The sequence below is a fragment of the Pyxicephalus adspersus genome, chromosome 2 (genome assembly GCF_032062135.1).
Source record: "Pyxicephalus adspersus chromosome 2, UCB_Pads_2.0, whole genome shotgun sequence".
Lineage (NCBI taxonomy): Eukaryota > Metazoa > Chordata > Amphibia > Anura > Pyxicephalidae > Pyxicephalus > Pyxicephalus adspersus.
Genome location: NC_092859.1, coordinates 70,273,084 through 70,293,711, shown reverse-complemented (window position 1 = coordinate 70,293,711; position 20,628 = coordinate 70,273,084). Strand labels below are relative to the sequence as shown.

General features: G+C 37.4%; 2 protein-coding genes across 5 annotated transcripts in view; both read left to right on the top strand.

The window, feature by feature from the left end:
• The window catches only part of ABLIM3 (actin binding LIM protein family member 3), a 142,699-nt gene extending 131,371 nt beyond the window's left edge, over positions 1-11,328 (top strand). For 2 of the 4 annotated variants that reach the window (XM_072400964.1, XM_072400963.1), the window contains exons 15-19: positions 1,057-1,198; positions 1,996-2,025; positions 2,536-2,594; positions 3,509-3,569; positions 3,959-5,950. In XM_072400964.1, the coding sequence (XP_072257065.1) occupies positions 1,057-1,198; positions 1,996-2,025; positions 2,536-2,594; positions 3,509-3,569; positions 3,959-3,993 (327 nt within the window). In that variant the 3' untranslated portion in view covers positions 3,994-5,950. Of the gene's footprint in view, positions 1-1,056; positions 1,199-1,995; positions 2,026-2,535; positions 2,595-3,508; positions 3,570-3,958; positions 5,951-6,008; positions 6,090-7,362 lie in introns of those variants that run through there. The other 2 variants (XM_072400965.1, XM_072400962.1) reach the window with 2 other exon arrangements.
• A 5,928-nt stretch (positions 11,329-17,256) lies between these two features.
• AFAP1L1 (actin filament associated protein 1 like 1) overlaps positions 17,257-20,628 on the top strand; it is a 53,676-nt gene continuing 50,304 nt past the window's right edge. The window contains exon 1 of the mRNA XM_072400960.1: positions 17,257-17,620. Coding sequence (XP_072257061.1) covers positions 17,605-17,620 — 16 coding nt within the window. The 5' untranslated portion in view covers positions 17,257-17,604. The remainder of the gene's footprint in view (positions 17,621-20,628) is intronic.

Below are 20,628 nucleotides of genomic sequence, written 5' to 3'. Positions count from 1 at the left end.
TTTTTAAAAAATGAAACGAATAATATGTTAAGTTAGTGGGGTAGATATAAGTAGATCTATTTTTTAAGAAAATATACTGTATAGATACATCATATACACACAATAAATTCAAATAATGGAATTTCAAAAATATACATGAAGTAGGAATAAATATCACACTTACGTAGTTCAAATGTGGCCTAATCTTGAAGGGAAATAAAGCAAACCTCAGGATTGAAACGAGCTGTTTGAGTTCTGGGAAAATAGGGTAGTGTAAGTATGGTTTCTACAATTTAAAATGTTAGGTTTATATATTTATATGTGATCATACAATATATGTATAAGTGAGGTTGAAAAGTGAGTAAAAATTGCTGTCCTACCTGTAGATGGAGTATACTTTATTTCTAGTATAATGCTGGACGGTAACCTAGGAACCTCCCATAATCCATGTGCACGTAGGCAGCGTGGGGATGCCTGTGGGGGCTGGACTGGTGACGCCGGGATGAGTGGCAGCGCGTTTAGCACTGCCCACTCATACCGCATCATTTGCTGACCTACTATGTAACCCTTTGATACTCTGCATAATTCATAATACACTCAATGACTGCACGCTGCTAAGGCCATGACAATGATTTGGTGGCCAAAATAATCTGTTGGGCATCAGTCCACAGCACAATGTTCCAGAAGGTCTGGACTTTGCCTGCATGTTCAATCACAAACTGTAGTCTTGTTCTAATGCTTCGATTGGACAGCCAAGGTTTTTTCTGGGACACCTTCTTTGAAGGTGCTATCTTACTGATTGTAGATGCATACACTTTAACATTAACTGTTGCAAAAGTTACTTGCAGATACTGTAACGATTTTTTGGGGTTCTGGTCTAATTAAAATTGTTCGGGTCTAAGAGGGATGTACAGGTACCCGGAGTTGAAGAACAAACATTTTCATACTTTGAAAAGATTCTTTAAATTTACCTGACATTTCTCATATCTGTATTTAAAAACATTGCTATTAAAGATTCTACATGTTTAAGCCTTTTTTATTGGATGTGATTAAAAGTAATTGAATGTTATACTTTAGCTCCAGGGCAGCATTGGAAGAATGATCCTCAAGGAGGAAATGAAGGCTCGGTCATATGTTGATCCTTGGACACCACCCCGCAGTTCAACCGGTAGTAAAGAGGCTCTGCACACTGCTGGCTATGATGCCTCTCTTAATGGATGTAAGTGTCAACTACATACAAATCTAGATCACAGATTAAAGCATTCCTAACCTATAGAAAATGTGCTTAGGGTCAATACCAGTGGAGGAGACTTCACTCAGACCTTTTTATGTAAATGAAATGAAGGTCCTCTAAAGAGGTATATATGTTACTGACATAGCAGGACCACACAAACACTTGGAATGTAGCCATATACATTTTGGATAACTGGTAGTTCTGTAAATAAAGAGCGAATCAATGTTGAAGTGAAATCACTTTAGGGACAATAAAGACATTTTATTGCCCTAAGAATTATAGCCATTATATGGCTTGGGACTTTAAATTTGTTGGTGTTGTTTGATAGTCCTTTGGAACAGAGCAAGGAAGGATTAGGAAAAACATGTTAAAAACCTTACAATTAGACCTTCACATTTAACCTTCACCCAACACTAGCACTAAACAATAACTTAAACAAGGCTGCAGTTGTCATGGCAGGTGCCATGTGTAGTATACAATTTCTTTTTTATATTATTTTTACTCTCTCTGTTGTTCCAGTATGTGGAAATGCAGCTAAAAAACTGAGTTGGGGTACGCTCCTACACTGCAACTGACAGTTTGCTGTGTATTTTCACTATCACATCCACCATGTGAGCAAATCTCTTGACTCTTGGAGCTTATGAAATAATTTATTCCACTGCTTATGTTTGGATGGTATATATTTGGTTTTTCAGAAAACATATTCTGTAGTAAGCAGTGAAACTCTCTTCAAGTTTGTTTAATGCCCAAAAATAAATCTAGATTCTTGTTTTATTTTACAGCTCCCAACAAATGCTACCTTGCTGACAGTGGTAAGCACATCTTTTGTATAAAATTATACCTTTGGACTAAGCTACTTTCATTTGGAAGTGAAGATATATTTCCTAAGTCCCTTTTTTCAAAATAAATCTGATATTACATCATGTCTTGGCTTTTGGCTAAATTTCTTATTCATTGTGCAGTCAGGCTTTTTCCTTAACACACATCCACATTACATTATTTTGTTACCATACAAGCCTTCATATGTTATGTTACATGGTTTCTTCAGAAACAACAGTGGTATTAATGAAAGATTCTAGCTGAATCAACTTTATTTTTTTGTGAGTATGAAGCTCCCCAATTATCTGTCATAATGATTTGTGACATGTTCCAGTTGATAAATATTTTGCAGCATTCTTTCAGTTCAAAGAAAAAACTTCTATATGCCTTTAGCATTCATAGATATCTTACAATGAATAATGGCATACCAAATAACAGATAGAAGTTGACATGTAATATTCTACATTTAATTAAATTTTAAATACGTTTGTTGTATTTTCTAGATCCTCTAATCAACAAGTCTGCCTCACTCCCAGCATACAGAAGAAATGGCCTTCACAGGGTATGGTTCAAGAACTACATTAAAATATGGAACTATGTGAAATACTCATGTCCATTAAAAAAAATGCTTTACTTTGAGGAGGATGCCAGCAGGTTGAATCACTCACCAGCAACTAATTACTTACTGAGACTGAACACAAGATTAATGCTTTTGAATTCCCAGCTCTGGGGCGGTGTGAGGAAGTGTCAGAACCACCAAAACAGAAAGGTTATGTTGGAACTTTTAGAAAGGGCAGTCTGAGGATATAGAAGAAAAGTAGAAAAAAATATATCTGGATTGCATTTAATATAAGGATTGCTAAATGCAGGCAACTATACCTGCAAAGGCGGAGAACACAGCAATGGAGCCAGTGCACATTGTAATTACTCTTTGTTCACTGGTAGCTTCATTTGCACTTCAGGTGACTGTCTGTGTTTTCTGTTGTTAGACCCATTCGTGTCTATGGCGTTGAAGTGCCATCCACTGACTGATCTGTTGAAGTGACCAGTTTCATTAAAATGTATCATTGTCTAGACTGAATAATGTTTTGTGAATAGTTTTAATTTGGATTTTTATAAACTTAACATTGTCTTCCATGTGACTAACATTTATCTTTAAAAATATAGAGTATTAAAGGCCACATCTTATGTATAATCAAACCTTTAACACAATATTCATAGCAACATCAGCAATCCTAATAAAGTGTTAAGTCTGGTGTTAAGATTATTGAATCAATCATTCAATGTGAAATTAAAAAAGATAAACCGTAGAGCCTCCATTTGTTCAATTTAGTGAGCTTTTAGATAGATGTTGATGCTGGCTTGGCAGTGAAGAAATGTTATCAGTTGTTTCTAAACGCTCTATTTACAAAAATATCAAACAGTACAGATGGACATTTGCTTAGCTTTGTAACCAGTCTATGGTATCTCTTACAGCCGCCAAGCACGGAACTCTTCCACTATGATAGTGCCAATGCAGTGAACTGGGGAATGAGAGGTAAGTTTTACAAATAATCATAACAAATACATATGAACATCAGCTTATTTATAAAAATGTTTTCATATCAGAATGTAATATTTAAAATCTAAAGTGTTAGCAATGGTTAAACAAAAACCTAACCTAACTAAAGTCTCACGCTTGTCAATAGGTCCTACCTAAGTCATAGACTTGAATATATACAGTAATTCAAACAAATATGTATGACATAGCACTGAAGGCATAATATCTTTGACAAGATGAAGAAATCATATAACAATAAAATAACAAAGTAATGTAAAGCTGTCTTTATAATACTACAGTATCCTGCCATCACGACACTGCTCATTAATATTAAGTATCAGTCAGATTTGTGTTTACTTGTGTTCCTTCTCTTTTTTGTATTACAGAGTACAAGGTGAGAAGACTCACAATTTTTGGATGAATAGTAGAACTTTTACAATGGCAATGGACTGTTTATGCAACACATGAGGAATCTGATTTTTTATTGCATTCAACTGTTGGTTTCAAGACTTTCCCTATATCCTTAAAGGAAATCAATACTTCTTGAATGACCCACATCAAATTACTAAAATTTTACATTTAATGTCTCTAATAAATATGTTAAAAACATTAATTTATATATAAATGTATAGAATAGCAGTTCCAGATCAGTGGCTGTACTAATGCAGGCAGGACTAATGCTAGGAAAAGGCACAAGAGAACAAAAGGGTCTGTTTTTAAATGGTTTCAATCAGAATTCACTCGCATTTTTATGTACACGTTTTTCACATTAGGTTCAACAGAAAGAAAATGTATGAATCATAAGTATATAAATCCAATATGAAAGTTTTGGGTAAAAGTTGGAGGATAACATATATAAACCCCATGTTTTTGTAGATCAAATGCATTAACAAAGATAATGCATTCCCCTGACTTGTTGCACCCAGCCTACATGAAACAATCCCGCATATGGCCAATGGCAGGTGAACTAGCAGGCGCTATGAGTTCCAGAGAACAACAACTTATGACCTCTTACAGGAAGTGTCTTCTAGTGCATGGTGCTAAAAATCAGAATGTAAATACTGAGCTGGAGGCCTAATTGTCATACATGTGCATCCAACTTTTTTTGTGAGTGCATAATTTAAAGTTACCCTGTCACGTGGTTGAAACATGCCAGAAATACTAACCTGTAGCAGAGCTTCTGGTACCAATTTGATTTTTTTTCTCAGGCTGGTTGAAAAGCAGGTTCCCCTGTTTGCCACTTTGCTCCCTCCTACTGACCCCTATGTCTTTATTGTGCCCTGTTGTGACTGGCGGTCAGTAATAAAACGACAAACCAGTGGTGGGACCCATTATTCAACCAATCTGAGAGGTTGAATTGGTTCACCTCAAAGAGCTCTGTTGCACCTATAATACATGCATACATATGTATATTGCTTCTTTCTTCACAGGTTAGTTGATTTGGCATGGTTTAACTGCTGAAAGGGTCACATTAAATAAATTTACACATATTATCTAATGTTACGTCATGACAGTATGCTACTTTGTGTTTTATTCTTCAAACCTGACAAGTTTGCCTAAAGTTGTGTATGTAACTACAACAGAAAGAGTAGACTTTGCTTAAATCTAAATCTGAGTTTTGAGACACGTACATTGCAACAGGAAAAAATCAGAGGGTATAATGGTCCCTGTTTCTACCACATCCAGAAATAAAAGCATTTGCAAAGGATACAATTCAGCTTTTGTTTACATTCTATATAAGTTAATTAGCTAAACCCCAGTTTAGCAGTGGGACCATGCTGCTCTGTCTCAGGTTGTTGCAGTATATCAGATGTAAAAACATTCAAAGTTAGCAGTGGTAATTCAGATTGAATTGTAAGAACATTAGAGGTTTTGTTAAATCCCATCACATTAGTTTAATCCAGGCTGAAAGCTGACCTTTGGGCTCGGATTTCAGAACAATTCCAGGACACAGGTTTTCATTCCTGCACCATTCCTATAGACCATTGTGCTTCTTACTGAGAAAGTGTCATTGTTAATTTCCTTCTTAAAATGTTTCTCATTTTTAGGGATAAATTAATAATTACACAGTTGTATTATTTCATGTCTTTGTGTGCCTGGAATTTAGCCTTATAAGAAAAGTTTACTTTTTAGCCTCCCTGAACAAATAAATACAATTAGCTACAGACCTCAGATTGTGATTTGCCCTGCTCCACATTGCCTACCCATGACTGGCTAGCAATTATCTTTATAACAAATAGTGCTAAGATTCGGAGCAGCTGAAAAACCCGATCAGCCACTGATTTGAAGCACAACATGCAGCATCTTAAGATCTCTAGACTTATTTACTTATTAGAAGTTATACAGGGCATTATTTCAAAGTGAAACCCTTTAAAAACAGAAATGGAATTTTCATTGCAAGTTTTAAGTCAGCAATGTTGTGCTATTATGTTACAGATCTATCCCTATGAATTACTCATGGTAACCACTAGAGGGAGGAATAGATTGCCTAAAGATGCGGACAGGACCCGCTTGGAAGTAAGTGAATTACCAGAGAGCCATCAGCACATTTTTATTATTCAGTCTTTTCCAAAACATGTAAAAGGTCAGTGATCCCAAAACATGCTGTACAAGTAAGCAAATTTTCCACTCACAAAACTAGCACAGGAATCGCTGTAAAGGACCCACAATATGTTTAGGAGACCACATTTAAAAGGGTAGTGCAATCTTATATAGAAGACTAACAACAAATTTGACCCAGCTTGGCTTACACGTACGTAAGCAGAACCTGGGGAAAATCTCCTTCACTGTGTAACATTTACAAAGGTTTTGAGCTGGGAAATCCAGATCATTGATCTAGAGATGCAAATAGTACTAGCAAGGCCTGCAGGATTTTATGGCCATCCCTTCCTCTGACCCTCATTATATGTTTAGGTGCATCACACTCAGAAGTAATGGGTTCCATTTACGTGCTAGTACAGCAGGCAGGACCTAGCAGATATATAGAAAACCTGTATTGAGAAAATTCCAACTGCCATTTTAGAAGACCTCTAAATGCCCGTTTCCTAGCAAAATTTTGACCCCCCTGGTTCAAAATCGTAAATCTCTGTACGCCTATAGAGACGTATGACAGTTCTCATACTGTCTTTGTTCATACTTATTCTGGGTCAGTGACCTTACTAGGAAGACCTCTCCTCGCACCTTTTAAAGTTGTGTGGATGGATAAAGCTAAGAGTGTACATCATTAAGCCATTTCTCTAAGAAGGCGTTGAAATTTAAATTTTCAAGTTTCACTATTGTAGATCTGTGTTCTCAAAATCTTAATAGTGAAGCTGCTTTTACTACAGAATGGCCCCTAAACAGGGGTCCCGGGCAGTACAAAGGAGAACATTAGAGCCCCAGACCAATAAACTGTGTATGTGCATTTAAGGATCATCTTAAATTTCTCCAGAACATAAGCAGCCAATGTTTTTATAACTTCCCAATCATTCACAATCATCAGGGTTCAGTGATAACAATAAATACGATATTGATGTGGATACCTCTTAGTGTCCTGAGGATTTTGGATGTATATTACACTGATGTGTTGCTACTTCAGTCTGATATACACCTAATCATGTCAATACAGATTTTCACCTGGCACTCTACCTATACACAGGGTGTTAAGGATGTGAGACGTTTATCCTCAGTCCTCTTTAGTTTGCTATCCTCCTTTCAGGTGTTTTTATTTTAATACTTTCAATATTGTCATTATCTTATTTTGTTTATTGATTTGTAACTTTGTCTCTGTTTTGTTTCACTTTTTTTACAGCGCCATCTGTCAGCTGAGGAGTTTTATCAGGTGTTTGGAATGACTATAGCAGAATTTGACCGCCTGGCACTATGGAAAAGAAACGAGCTTAAAAAACAAGCCAGGCTCTTCTAATTCTATCCACCATGTGCCTCAATCTGTACACCTCTATAAATATATTTATAAATATTATATATAAATATATATATATGTAGATCTTATGTATAACTATTACACACAGTATGTTTATTGTATTATAGGAAAATCTCCACAGGAATTTGATTTAAGCCTTTCAGAAGTGAAGGGGCCACTGACCTTCTTCTATGCAATGTATTGCATTCCCTTTCATGGCTGATAAGGCTGTTCAGTGGAGAAAGATATTTTCAACACTCAGTTATATTTTTTAAATGCTGTTTTTTATGCGCCACTGTTTTAAAGAATTTAGAGACTTCAGTAAACCTGCATCTTTAACATTATTACAACGCATTATCGAAATTGAGCCATATGGATTTCCCAGAATTCTCTTGTGGTGACCAATTGGCAGATAGGTTGTGTGTGTGCCATGTGTGTCTAACAGGACCCAACTGTGTCACTGCAGGTTGCTTTAAAAAATTGGGACAACAGATTTGGGACATTTTTAGAACCAAAATAAAAACTGACTTTACCTGGAATCATATATCATATGTTTAGTTAATAAGGCCTATAGTATCTAGTAAGTGTAATCATATCCTTTTTTTAGGTCTAAAATGCAAAGATAATTTTGGGGAAGTGTAGGCAAGCCTGCCACACTGAAAGTGAGATCAGAGATTGCAGATGTAGTAATTATTTTATTTTAAATCCGCCATACCAATTAATTCCATGCTGCACTTAACTTTAAAATATTTCAGACAATTATTTTAAATGGTCATACAGATGTCAACATCAGATCAAACATCATCTCAAATCTGCAGACTGGTATATTGGCTACTGTATCTAATACTGAACTGCCTAAATCCAAGACTGACAAAATCCATTTACCATGACTTTATTTGGAAAGTTCTCTCTTAGAGGAAAGTTCTCTTCTAGAGGAAAGCTCCACTTTTGAAAAAAAATATAAAAGATTGTTGCATGAGCCATTTTTTATTCAATATTATAAAAAATAAAATTCAACCTACCAGCTTTGATTTTCTAAAGTTATTTTTTCTTCTTTGCAACAACGCTTTAAAGGGGTAATTTTCTACTAACCTTCTGTACAGGCCACCCCTAAAAATGCTGTATGGTTGGCCCACTCTTTTCCTATAAGGCTGCACTCAATTCAAGGTAAAATTGCCTTTGCCCATAGGTATATAGAGCACCTTTAGTTATTATTTGGTCGTCTCTACAGGGTGCTAGGGATGCAGTGTTTCTTGTATGACAGCACTAGGTCTTATTAAAGCAAGCATACCACTCCACTCAGCAAGGAGTTTCTAGAATGGGCTTCTTTTTTATTCAGAGACATGTACAAATTGACAGTGAAGTTGCGTTGTATAGTTTCTTCCAACAAGTTTTAGTTTAAATTCTTTTGATTTAGGTTCTGTGCTTAATTACTTAACTCATACTTGTTAGCACCTAGTTGTATTCACCGTTTGCACCATTACACATATCTCTTCATGGATATTATACAACTCTTATATAAAGAGCTTACAGACACCTCTGAGTTTACCAAACAAAACCGTGAGTATTAAAGTTATATCTAGCAATGTGTATATGAATGTGGAAAATGGAGAAGCTACAACTGGTATTAGACTAGTAGGAGGGGGGCACAATGTATAACTAGATTTTGCCTTTATATACTAGTTACTTTTATACATTTTATCCTGCAGAGAATAAATAGAACAATTTAATGTAAAGTTATATGTGCACAGTCAGGCTTTCTTATGCCAGTAAACTGTAAATGTGGAAAAACTCTGATGATGCTGAGAGTAACTTCCTTTTATCAAAGGAAGTATTGAGGGGAGGATTCCTTATACAGCACACATATCTGTCCTGACTTACAGGCTTTTATGTACACTTCCTTTCCTGTTACAGTCTGATAAGAAAAAATATTTGTTCTTCTAGAATTGCTTTTAGGGATTTCCCTCTCCAATATGCCTAAATCTTAGGATGTAATATTTAAATACATTAGTGCAAAAGCATTATGATTAGTAATATCAAATTTTTCAAAATTGATTGCAGTAGTAAATGAACAATGTATGTGGCTAATAGGTGTCCCATATGCACAGTACCGCATTCTGTATCTCAAAAGCCCCTCTGTCAAGCTAAAAAATGTATTACACCAATTACATTAAAGAAAACAATAAAATGAATGTGGATATAATGCAGACACTTGCAATAAAATGTAGATAATATTCTTGGACAATGCTTCAGCGCTAATAGATGGTACCATTGTGAAAAGAAAATCAGAAAGGTTGGGTTTATCAGAAAATGGTTTAGTTTGTTCATGTGTTTTTGGCCACAGGTGGTGTGGGTTCATTTCTTTTATTAAGGCAGATACAACTTGTTCCAGTTTTAGATATAAGGCAATCGCAGCATTTTGGTGTATTCAGTTCTCCTGAGCTGCCTCTGACATTTTTTTGTATGCTTTTGCATTCCCATTAACTTGTATGGGGGGGGGGGGTAAGCTCAAATATGAAGAAAGGCATTTGTAGACCACCCCTTTAAACTGTTGAAGGAAAAGTATGGTAAATATTGTTTTATAAAAGTAATAGTAGCATAGAAGCACTGAAGTGACCTCTAACAAGGCTCCCTAAATGTTTTTTTCTATCATAGTTGAAGAACCCTTTAAAGTGGAACTAAATATAAAAAATAAATTGTGATCAGACAGGTCCTTTTTTAGGGAAGAGACAGGTGATCACCTTTCTGCAATAAAATACACATACGTGCCTGGTCGCAGTTTTTTACTGCACAGAACAGCTCTGTGTGTTTAGTAAAGAAGATTTGAACAGGCAAGTATATTTTATTTCAAAAGGAACATTGCACTTCTGCAGGAAAAATCCTGCCTGCTACTAACTTTGGAAGGATCATGTTTTAAAATAATCTGTTTAATATCCATAAATATAAATTTACCCCCTATTATCTAATTTGAAGAACAGCTGATACATACATTAGCGGCAGGATACTTACAAATTATGAGGCTGGACACCAAAAGTAAACCAGTACTTTGCCTGATTGAAACCCTTGCCAACACTCCTTCCTCTGTCACAGCTGACAACAGTACCGGGCGGGGGACTATGCTACTTCTATTTTGACAGTGACTGGGTATAGAAGCCAATAACTAGGCCCAAGCGGAGTTGACAACATAGTTCATTTTAGTTTTAGACAGAAGAAATGGGGGATTTAATGTATCTGAGACAGAAGCAGACATTATATATGAATATTTTTGGGATTTTGTCTGCAAATACAGATACACTTTACATGGGCAAATGACCCCTTCAGTACCTGTGTCCCCTAGGTTAGGTTTGCACCCACTTAGCTAGGTCATATAAAGGGTAGAAGTGCCATGCAGAAAGAAAAACTTTGATGTGTTTCACATGAGGCCAGTACTTAAAGCCATACTGACTCTTTAGGAAGTACACTGTCCACAGAATGAATATGGTAAATGCATAGCGGGATTTTGATGTAGTAATTAGTGGATGCTTCTTTAACATCCGGCGACAAATATATTACTTGTAAACTGCAGAAACAATTGTAGAAATCTGGTGGTCGGTCTGTGATTCTGTTGTCTGTTAGGAACCTGCCGTGACATCACTTCAAAAGACACAGCACACTAAAGAGGTCCCAGTGAGCCACTAAAACAGCACGTTTCATTGGCTTTTCCTCAATTTTTCCAAAAGTACCTGAGGCAAAAATAAAGCTTGGAAAAAATCTTCAGAAACTGTAAAAGATATTCTTTCTGCAACATTTCTTATCTCTGTTTGCCTTGGATTTGTATTTCAGATATGTTAACTATTAAAACACAGTTGCCTCTCTCTAACTTTCTTTGCGTGTTTTATATGAGCATCAAATCGTGGGTCAGTATACCCATAAATGATATTTCAGTGAGGTTAGGATAGACATAAGAAGTAACCCAATTTAATCATTTTCAGCCACCCTTATGATCACACATCTAAGCTGTACCTACAGACACCAATGGCACTTTATGAAAGGGTTAGAAGCCTTTGTCTAATTGCCCAGGGATGCCATTAGAAATCATGAACCAATGTACTATATTCTGACTCCCCAACCCTGGGGGGGGGTACAAGCCTCATTTCAATTACTGAAGCATCCATAGAATAAAATATGCAGGTGGGTGGCGAATGGAGTTTAGTATTCAAGCACCTTTTAAGAAGAATGTGCGTGATTAAACCTGCAGAATCTACCTAAATTATAAAGTCCTGTTTTGGGTGGATAGCCCTCATCCACATACAAATAAACCTTGGGAGTTTCCGAGTCTTAGCTGTTTTATCTGAAGTCCAAAAACAGCAACTCGCCAAAATAAACACTGCTCAAAATGAATACAATACCTCCTGGTGAGATTATGAAAGAACGGCATTTCAAAGAAATATTGTATTTCATAGAGAGGCACTCTGATGTCATTTTCTTGTGTCCTGCTGGGGATGTTATGCTGGCTTTCCACAAAATATCAGAAATACTCCTTGCACAGCACCAAAAGGAAAGCTGTTTAATGACAATATGCATGTAAGTATCACTAGGTCAGTTTAAGATGGTGCCCCACAAAGTCTAAAGTATTTTTCTTTCATTGATTATTTAATCCTAATCCTTCTGACGTATTTCATGATCCATATATGAAAGCTTTTTCTGCAGCTTGAACCTGAGGAGACCCCACCATGACAACTGTATAAATTATAATACCCTAGCAAGGAGAATAGGCACGGCCCTACAAGGGTTGTGTAAGCAAAGTATGGAAATCAAACTCAGTTATTTGGTAAAAAAAATAATTTGCTGAAAACTGCATATTTTTTCAGAAGTGTTTAAAAAAAATGGTCTTTGCACAGGCAGATATAAACTCAGAATCATAGTTTTTTGCACCTGAAATATGTCCTGTGGGGATCCTAAACAAACTCCATTTTAACAGTTTATTAGGCTTTCCAAAAACATACTGTGTTTAGAAATTCTTACTAATACATCTAAAGGGAGACTAAAGCAAAATGGACACCTTGGTTTGCTTGATCACTTATGTACAACCCACAACTGTATCATTCACAAGGCAACTTAGACGGGAGCCTAGAGTCCCATTGATGTTTAGGGAACACAACTAGAACGTTTCTGTTTCTGTTGTAAATCTCCTGACCACTTGTACAAACTATCTGCCATAAGTAAAAGCTGTGCACCAGACTTGAGAGACTCAAGATGGATGCACGTATATACATTTTCTATCTGAACACCCAGTGCAAATGGGGTGGCTTCTTTGTTCCCATTATAATCATGTATTTATAATAATCCTATTGATATTGTGCTGTATTACAACTGTGTTACAACTTGTAAAAAATAGAAAGTGTATAGAAAAGTATGTAGGTTTCTTAGCCAGCATTGCTGAACATAAAGCACACAAACTAAACATTAGATGAACTGGGGAATTCAGAGAGGCATTTGAGTCTGGCTTCTGATTGGCTGCGCTCCTACAAACCATCCACAGTCAGTATGAGCTCTTTGGCATTGTAATTTAGGTCAATGGGAATGGAAGGAAAGGTGTTCATTTGTCATTAATATTTTCCTAGTTTCATTGACATAAGAATGCAGCAGCACAGGGTAAAAATAACTACTACTGTACATTAGCAATACTAATAAAAAAAAAAGACAACTGAAGGCTGTAATCAATTACTGTAAATGCTAATAAACTGACTTAATTCCTCTTTCTTACTGAATGTCTATCTGAACAGAGTCTTAGTCTCCAGCCACAAATGCTTGTTTATCCTACCAGTCAAATACACCTAATAGAGCTTCCTGTGATTGTGGGCAACAATACTGGACTGCTCCTGAAATCAGAGCTGAGTTGCCTACCTCATGTAGTCTAGAAGATGTTGCAGGAGGTGTCACTATCAAAACTTTTTGGATTGACAGAAGTGACTTGATTGGTGAAACATTTCCAATGTGAGCTGCAGTGAAAAACACCAATATATCAGGCAGCAGCATTGCCACACATTTTTTAGATGCTGCGTGCAGCTTTCTGCCCCTGCATAGTGTAAAACTTGTCACCATTTGCCACCGCTTCGATTCAAGGGAAAGAAAACTAGAAAAATATTACACCTCTCTTCTAGCTATTGAGGCTGCTTGAACTGTAAATGTCTGCACAGGTGTTTGCAACTTCTTAGTTGTAAAAAAAAAATGGCCTAGGGGTATCGCTCCTGGGAGCCCAGTATTTGCCAGTAGGTGCCTGGGAAATGTGGGTGCCACAATAAAATAACACTAGTCTAAATATGTCCTAGGGCTCAGTCAGGGAAAATAAAGGTACTTTTTGAGATTTTCACATTACATAGTGGGCCTGATTTATTAGGTCTCTACAAGACTGCAGAAGATAGGCTACCATGGGAGAACCTGGGTGAACCAGCAAACCTGGAAAAGATTGAAAATGTTTGTCAACTAATAGCAAATGATTTTTAATAAATGAATTCCACATTTGCTGGATCACCCAGGTTCTCCCACGGTAGTCTATCTTGTCCAGTCTTGAGAAGCTTTAATAAATCAAGCCCATTAGGTAGATTTGGTACTTGTATAGACTTTAGTTGTCTTTTAACTGTATAACTATCATGTTACGGTAAAATGCAGAGTGATGATATGTTGTAGAAGTGTTTAGGATATTATAGCATGAAGCAATAAAGTCAGTATGCTGTATGATGATATATGGATTCCTTAGTATGTGGGTGAACAGAATTTGCATGATTAAATATGAATGAAGCCAACAACACTACACAATGCAGTCACATGACGTGCACAGCCTTTGGTTTTCTACCCCCCAGCTTTTTGCCTTGCACCCTGCTGCTCATCTATTTACACAGATCTAACACCGCATCATTTACATGGCAGTCAAACACTAACTTTCTGTTCTACTGTTACTTTCCCATCATTCTTACCTGGAACTACTTAATAAGAAACACAGTGCCCAATTTTTATAATATCCACCTAAAACTGCTGACTGTTCCGACTCCATTGGTGATCTCTTTTTTCTATAATACATAAAAGCTGGTCAGAGATAAACACATCACCCTGCCAGTTACAAGACTTGCCTGGAAGAATACTGATCACTAACAGTATAGTTTGTTCTAGCCTTCCAGCTCTTCCATAAATAACCTCATAGTATGTGAATGAAGGATACGGACAGCTGCTGATACCAGCATGCTGAAAAGTTTCTGCTATCATGTCCCCCATCCCTGGTAATCCATTCAATTGCATACAGAAACAATACTACATAGTCAATTTCCTTAAAGTAGATGTAAACACTTAATAAATTACATTGAATTTACCAAAGCATTGTGTGTCAAAAACAATTGCCATTTGTAAGAAAAATACTTTTACCTATTCTCTAGCCTTTCTTGCCTATCTGTGGTGGTATGTGCAAGGCATTTCTAAAGCTACGTACACACTTCCAATTATTATCGTTGGAAAACGAACGACGAACGTTCATGCACGATATATATGAACGATCGTATAGCACCGATCCTGCACATAGAGTTAACGACACGATCGTTCGTAGATATTGTACACACAATAGATACGATCGTTTGAGCGATAGAGGAACTATGTGCACGACAGGAAAGTGAACGGACGTTCGTTCATCACGCATGCTCTGACCATGGACGATCAACGAACGACCGTACACACGAACGATGTTCAACGATCGTCGCCCAATCCGATCCGTCGGTCCGGTCGTTCGTTTCCAGCGACTTTCCTCGTTCGTCGGCGTCGTTGGTTACTTTTTTACGAACGATTTTTTGCCCAATCGATCGTTCGTCGTTCGATTGGAACGATAAAAATTGGAAGTGTGTACGCACCTTAAAGGTAGGTGACAACAATAGACTGTGAAACTAATGTGTGCTGAATGGGCTGCTTGTTCTTTCCAGCTGAATTAAAGTGACGATGCAGGAACATCATTGGGAGACAGGGGCGGAATGTTTTCCCCATAACAGGAAGAGCTGGGCAAGGACCTTCATAGCAGGATCACCAGATATTTATATACAAAATTCAAATCTAATGTGCCTATTTAAAGGTATTATGATTGGGTTTACGGAATACCTGGTTTTTGATCCTAATGTGCTTCCACACTGCACTACATCTCATTACCTCTGACCTCAGAATCCCACTAATGGAAGAGTCATTCAGATATGATCATGTGACACTGAAAGTAAAAAATGCCAGACTACATTTCGCAGCATTTCAGTGGAAACCACATATCTACATCAGGCGGAGTCGGATGTGTAATCACAGGAAGCAGGCAGTGAACAATTGAAAAGCCCTGTATGGACTCTCTTTTTGCTGAAAATGATTGCAAAGGCTCGTTCACATTAAAGCAATGCAGTACATTTGACTAAATGCACATGTATTGCCGTTTGCTTTTGGCGTCCAATTTATTTGAATGTGCTGCCAAACACAGCCCAATGTTATGGATGCCAGAACAACAATAATAAAAACATTCAAATCTATATTTACAAATAATTAGAAAAAAAACACAAAAAACAATTTGTACTAAAAATTAAATGTTTATTGGGTTTTGCTCATTCCACCGTATGATTAATATCTACACTAGAAGTCCCTAGCAGCAAATAAACATACTATAATCCCAATATACTTGTCTTTTCCTCAGTATAGGTTCATACTATTGCACTATGAGCAGCAATGCCATGCTTATTAATGGCCCCTCAACACATCTTACCAACACACAATTGCTGCAATTCACCGCAGTGCACAATATCGCACTAGCATGCATTGTAAAATGCACAGGAAAATAGTCACCCAAGATGAACAGTGGTTGTATCAGGTGAAATACTGACACATGTACAGTGGTCTCCCAATGCCATTTATAAATGCATCACAGTGACCAATCGGGAACAACTGCTGTTCACTAATATAAAGGAGAGCACTGCGTGGTGATATTCCCCTCCCCCCCCCCTCCCCTCCTATAGAACAGAATGGCGCTGTGTGTACATGGCTCATTTGTTCATCTGGTCACTGGAAATGATCACAAAAGATTCTTTTCAGTGACAATCATCTGACATCCATCAGATATCTATACAGAGCATTAGGCAGACCTTTCAGCCTAAACAGGCTGCTTTTTGTCCAGCTTAGAGACGTACAGTCTTGCTATCTTCTTCTAAAAACACCGGCCACCTGATTATGGCACTATGTGGGTTACTGACCAAGAACAATCATCCAGAAGGGAAAGTAGGAAACACTGAAACCAATGGATCAGCATGACTACCAGCTAGCCATTGCACCTTTCATCTGCTCACTAACAATTAGAGTCATAGGGCTCTATTTATAAAACAGGGAATCTGACATTCTCTCAAACATTCCCTGGTGGGAATCAATTACTGCCATTGAAACACATGGACGTGGGAGATTCCTGCGAGGGAATGTCTGATTCCCTGTTTAATAAATAAAACCCAAAGATTTAAAGTGTAGGAACTTGAAGCATGAAGAGTTAAGTGAAGCCTCTGTAGATGGCTCTCCATTCCAGCACACCTGTCTCTTGCACTGACACTATACATGGGGTATATTTCTGGCAAGCATACTCCAGTCTCCCATAGGGAGAGAATGTGAGGAGCTCTTGGAGTGGAAAGAAGGGTGAGGCAGGACACTCCTCAGCAACAGACCCTCCCTGGAAAAGCTTGTCAGCAATGTGTGGGCTTTGCAGGGGGTGGGGAATGACTGAGACCCTCTGATACAGGGGCAGAGAAGGAGGCACAGGACACAGAAAAAAAGTTTGCTTCAAACTCCTGCCTGCCTGTCAAGCAGGGACAGAGGTGGGGGCTGAGTGCAGTCAGGATCCTCAGCTAAGCCCAGCAGCTAGCATCAACAAAGACTTCTGGCAGACTGCAATCCTCAGAGAAACTTCATAGGGAAGTAATTAGGAAAGGTGAAATGTTCAGGACTCAGATCTCTGACCAATCCTAGTGATCAGATAAGCAGCTGATACAGGAGACCCACAACTGTTACCATCCAAGGCACTGCACACACTCCATTCACTAGCTGGGACAGGACAGAGACAGGGCTCCTCCACTGAGCACATCTGGGAATGGTGCACTGAGCAGCATGGAGAGGATAAAAGGTGAGTCTAGTCTATTGTTATTATTATTATTATTATTATTATTATTATTATTATTAATAAACAGGAATCTATGGGATATAATGGCATTGCTTCCTCCTCTACAGCCACCTAAGACTAGGTGTCTATATGAGAACAAGTAAATGAGCAAACCATTCATCTTACTGGCTATAGTAAACTGAAATGTACCAGCTACAGGTTACTGCACACTAGGGCTAAGTGGAATGCTTTTGGCAAATTTACTAAATGAAAACTTTTACTTTTGCTCATTACCCTGTGGGCTAAAATTTAATTGGGGTTATTTAGGGTCAATTAGTTAATTTTGGTTATTTAGTACGTTTTATATATTTGTATTTTTCTGCTGTACTTTTGCATTAGATTATTTGTGTACTACTGTGTTTTATATATTTGTTCTCCCCATGTTTTATTTTTTTCTCTGAAGGGACTGCTTTCTGAGCAGGTCCATGTGCTTCTAAGGTGCTCATTAAACCCATAGGAACCATTTATTGTACCCTTGATAAGTGTCTTGATTTTTTTTTTCCTTGTTGACCTCAATGCCTTTGGTCAATTTGAGAAAGTAATTGAAAATACTACTGACATCTCCTAATTTGGTTCCTCATTCCTACAACATACTGCTGATAACAGTGCAAGGAATACTTGTGTACTCACTATACTATACTATAGCAGTAGTCTACTATAATAAAGTGTTTAGAAAGTAACATTTTGGCAAAAATATATTCTGATTGGTTGCTGAAGTTTGCTTTATGGAATTAGCCTGAATTACTAAAAAGTAGCCTAGTTACTATTGCTATTGTTGGGACAAGTAACAATGTAATGTATGGGTACTTGGGTGCAGCCTGTGGTTTGTGATGTTTGCTGTGAGTCATCAGCTACAACTTTTATTTATTATCCATCAGCCAGTGAGGCAGTGTGACCCCCTGTAATCCTTCAGTCTCAAATTACTGCTTTGTCAGATGAGTTTTTTTAGGTATTCCCAGACATGCATAATGCCAGGAGATTGCACAGATTTCTAGCAGCTAGTGTATGTATGTGATGTCTATGGCAGTGGCCATCTAGCTTCTCTTGGACATGTAGTAGTGTTTCCATCTTTTTGTAAACTTACCATTCATTTTCTCATTGGCTGTGTGGTAAGGAGTAATTTTGGGTAGAAATCCAAGGACAATATCTGCACAGGGTTTGTGCATTCACCTCGACTTCACATGGAATATTTCCTGCAATCCAAATAAATACTAATAGGTTAACTGGCACTTGGCAGTAAGATATATGATGCGTTAGTCAGGCTGACTAAGGTTCCTTCGGGGTCAGGGACTGATGCAAGCATGTTACAGCAGTTAGAAATAGAATAAATAATAATACATTCACAGTTATGGTGAATACTTTTGCAAGAACTGCCTGGTCAGCCCTCCACATGTACTGTTGTGGTTTGACCCCTACATAGTGATGGCTGCATGCCTAGTCTTATTGTACAACCCTATGGAGTTCTCTGCTGTATAATCTTCTTATTATTTATTGAAGACATAGGATGAGTGGGACAGTCACCTAGCCACCTAGTTGCCACTTTTTAAGAATCATGTTGTTATCATCAAAGAAATAACATTACCAGCAATAGTTCAAGGCTAAATTTCATTTACACACTGAAAATCATTGAAGTACCATATACAGCTGGGACAGCAGGTGAGGAATTCCAGCATTTGGTTTCCACGCCTTGTTTATGGGTCTCACATAACAATGGGAATTAGATCATATGATCAAAGGGCTTGGCAGAATAAAGTTAATATAAAGTGTAGTTACATATTATTTACACATATCCAAATACAAATGTCATGATAGTGAGTAAGCAATATACAGTGACAACATTCATCCTCCATTGATACAGTGCATATTTGCTTGGTGGACATCCCATTCCAAAAGCACAGGCAAATTTTTTAAAGTTAGTATTTTTTTGCAGCTATCACATTCTCAGTTCGTTTTGGTAGGCTTTCTCCAAGATTGTGGAAGGTCTAGAAAAATGTATGTCCACGTAATCCAAAATAATTAGTAAGGTCATGTACTGAGTGTTGGACACTTTTTTAGTTCATCCATAGGGATAAGTTTAGTGATCTGTTCTGCTCCAACCATGGACCTGGCTTTACGCATAAGACACAGTCATGATGAAAAAGGTAAGGCCTCTCATCAAACTGTGCAAATGTTTGGAGCAGATAATTGTTTAAAACACCTTTTGTGTTAGCAAAAGCATTAATAGTACTCTTCACTTGAGGCAACAAAATAAACCAATAATTTGGGAGTGGAAGTATCTACATATGTTTGACCAAATAATGCATTTCACTATTAAAGTCCCTGATAGATAAAATAAGCTCTCCAGCATCTACCAGCAAATGAGTATACAAACTGGGGGCACTGGATGAATACCAGTGAATTAGTTTGTGAATTATAGTCCTTATATTGTATTATGAATGCCTAGAGCTAGACTAACCCCATATGGAAAACTATTCCTTTGTATGCAGGATGCACCTGAACTACAACATTCACTCTGGTTCCTCCTCCTCTTTATTGCATACACAGGTTGTGCTTACTGTACAAATTAGTCATTTTTGTGGTACATAAAGCTAAGTGAGGGTCAGAGTAAATGCACAAGTTAAAACATGTATTTTATCAAGTGTATTCCCTGACTCAGCTGAAAGTACAACAGAAAAACTATGTAGCTGTAAAAGAATGTGACCACTACAAGACCTCCTCTACCTCTGGTTTATATTTGCCACTCTGCAAATAAATAGAATTAGAAAAGATTAGAAAACTATGTGATTCTAAAGCCACATCTGCCGACAGACTGATCCACCTGACTGATGGTATTAATACTTTGGTGGTTTCAGTTGACAGATAAAAGCACTGCAAAGTAGATATGTTTTTATTAAGAGTTTCTAATGAATACATTGGCAAGTTGTTTGTGTGTACATTGGTGTTACTTCTACAAGTATTATAAAAATGTAGCA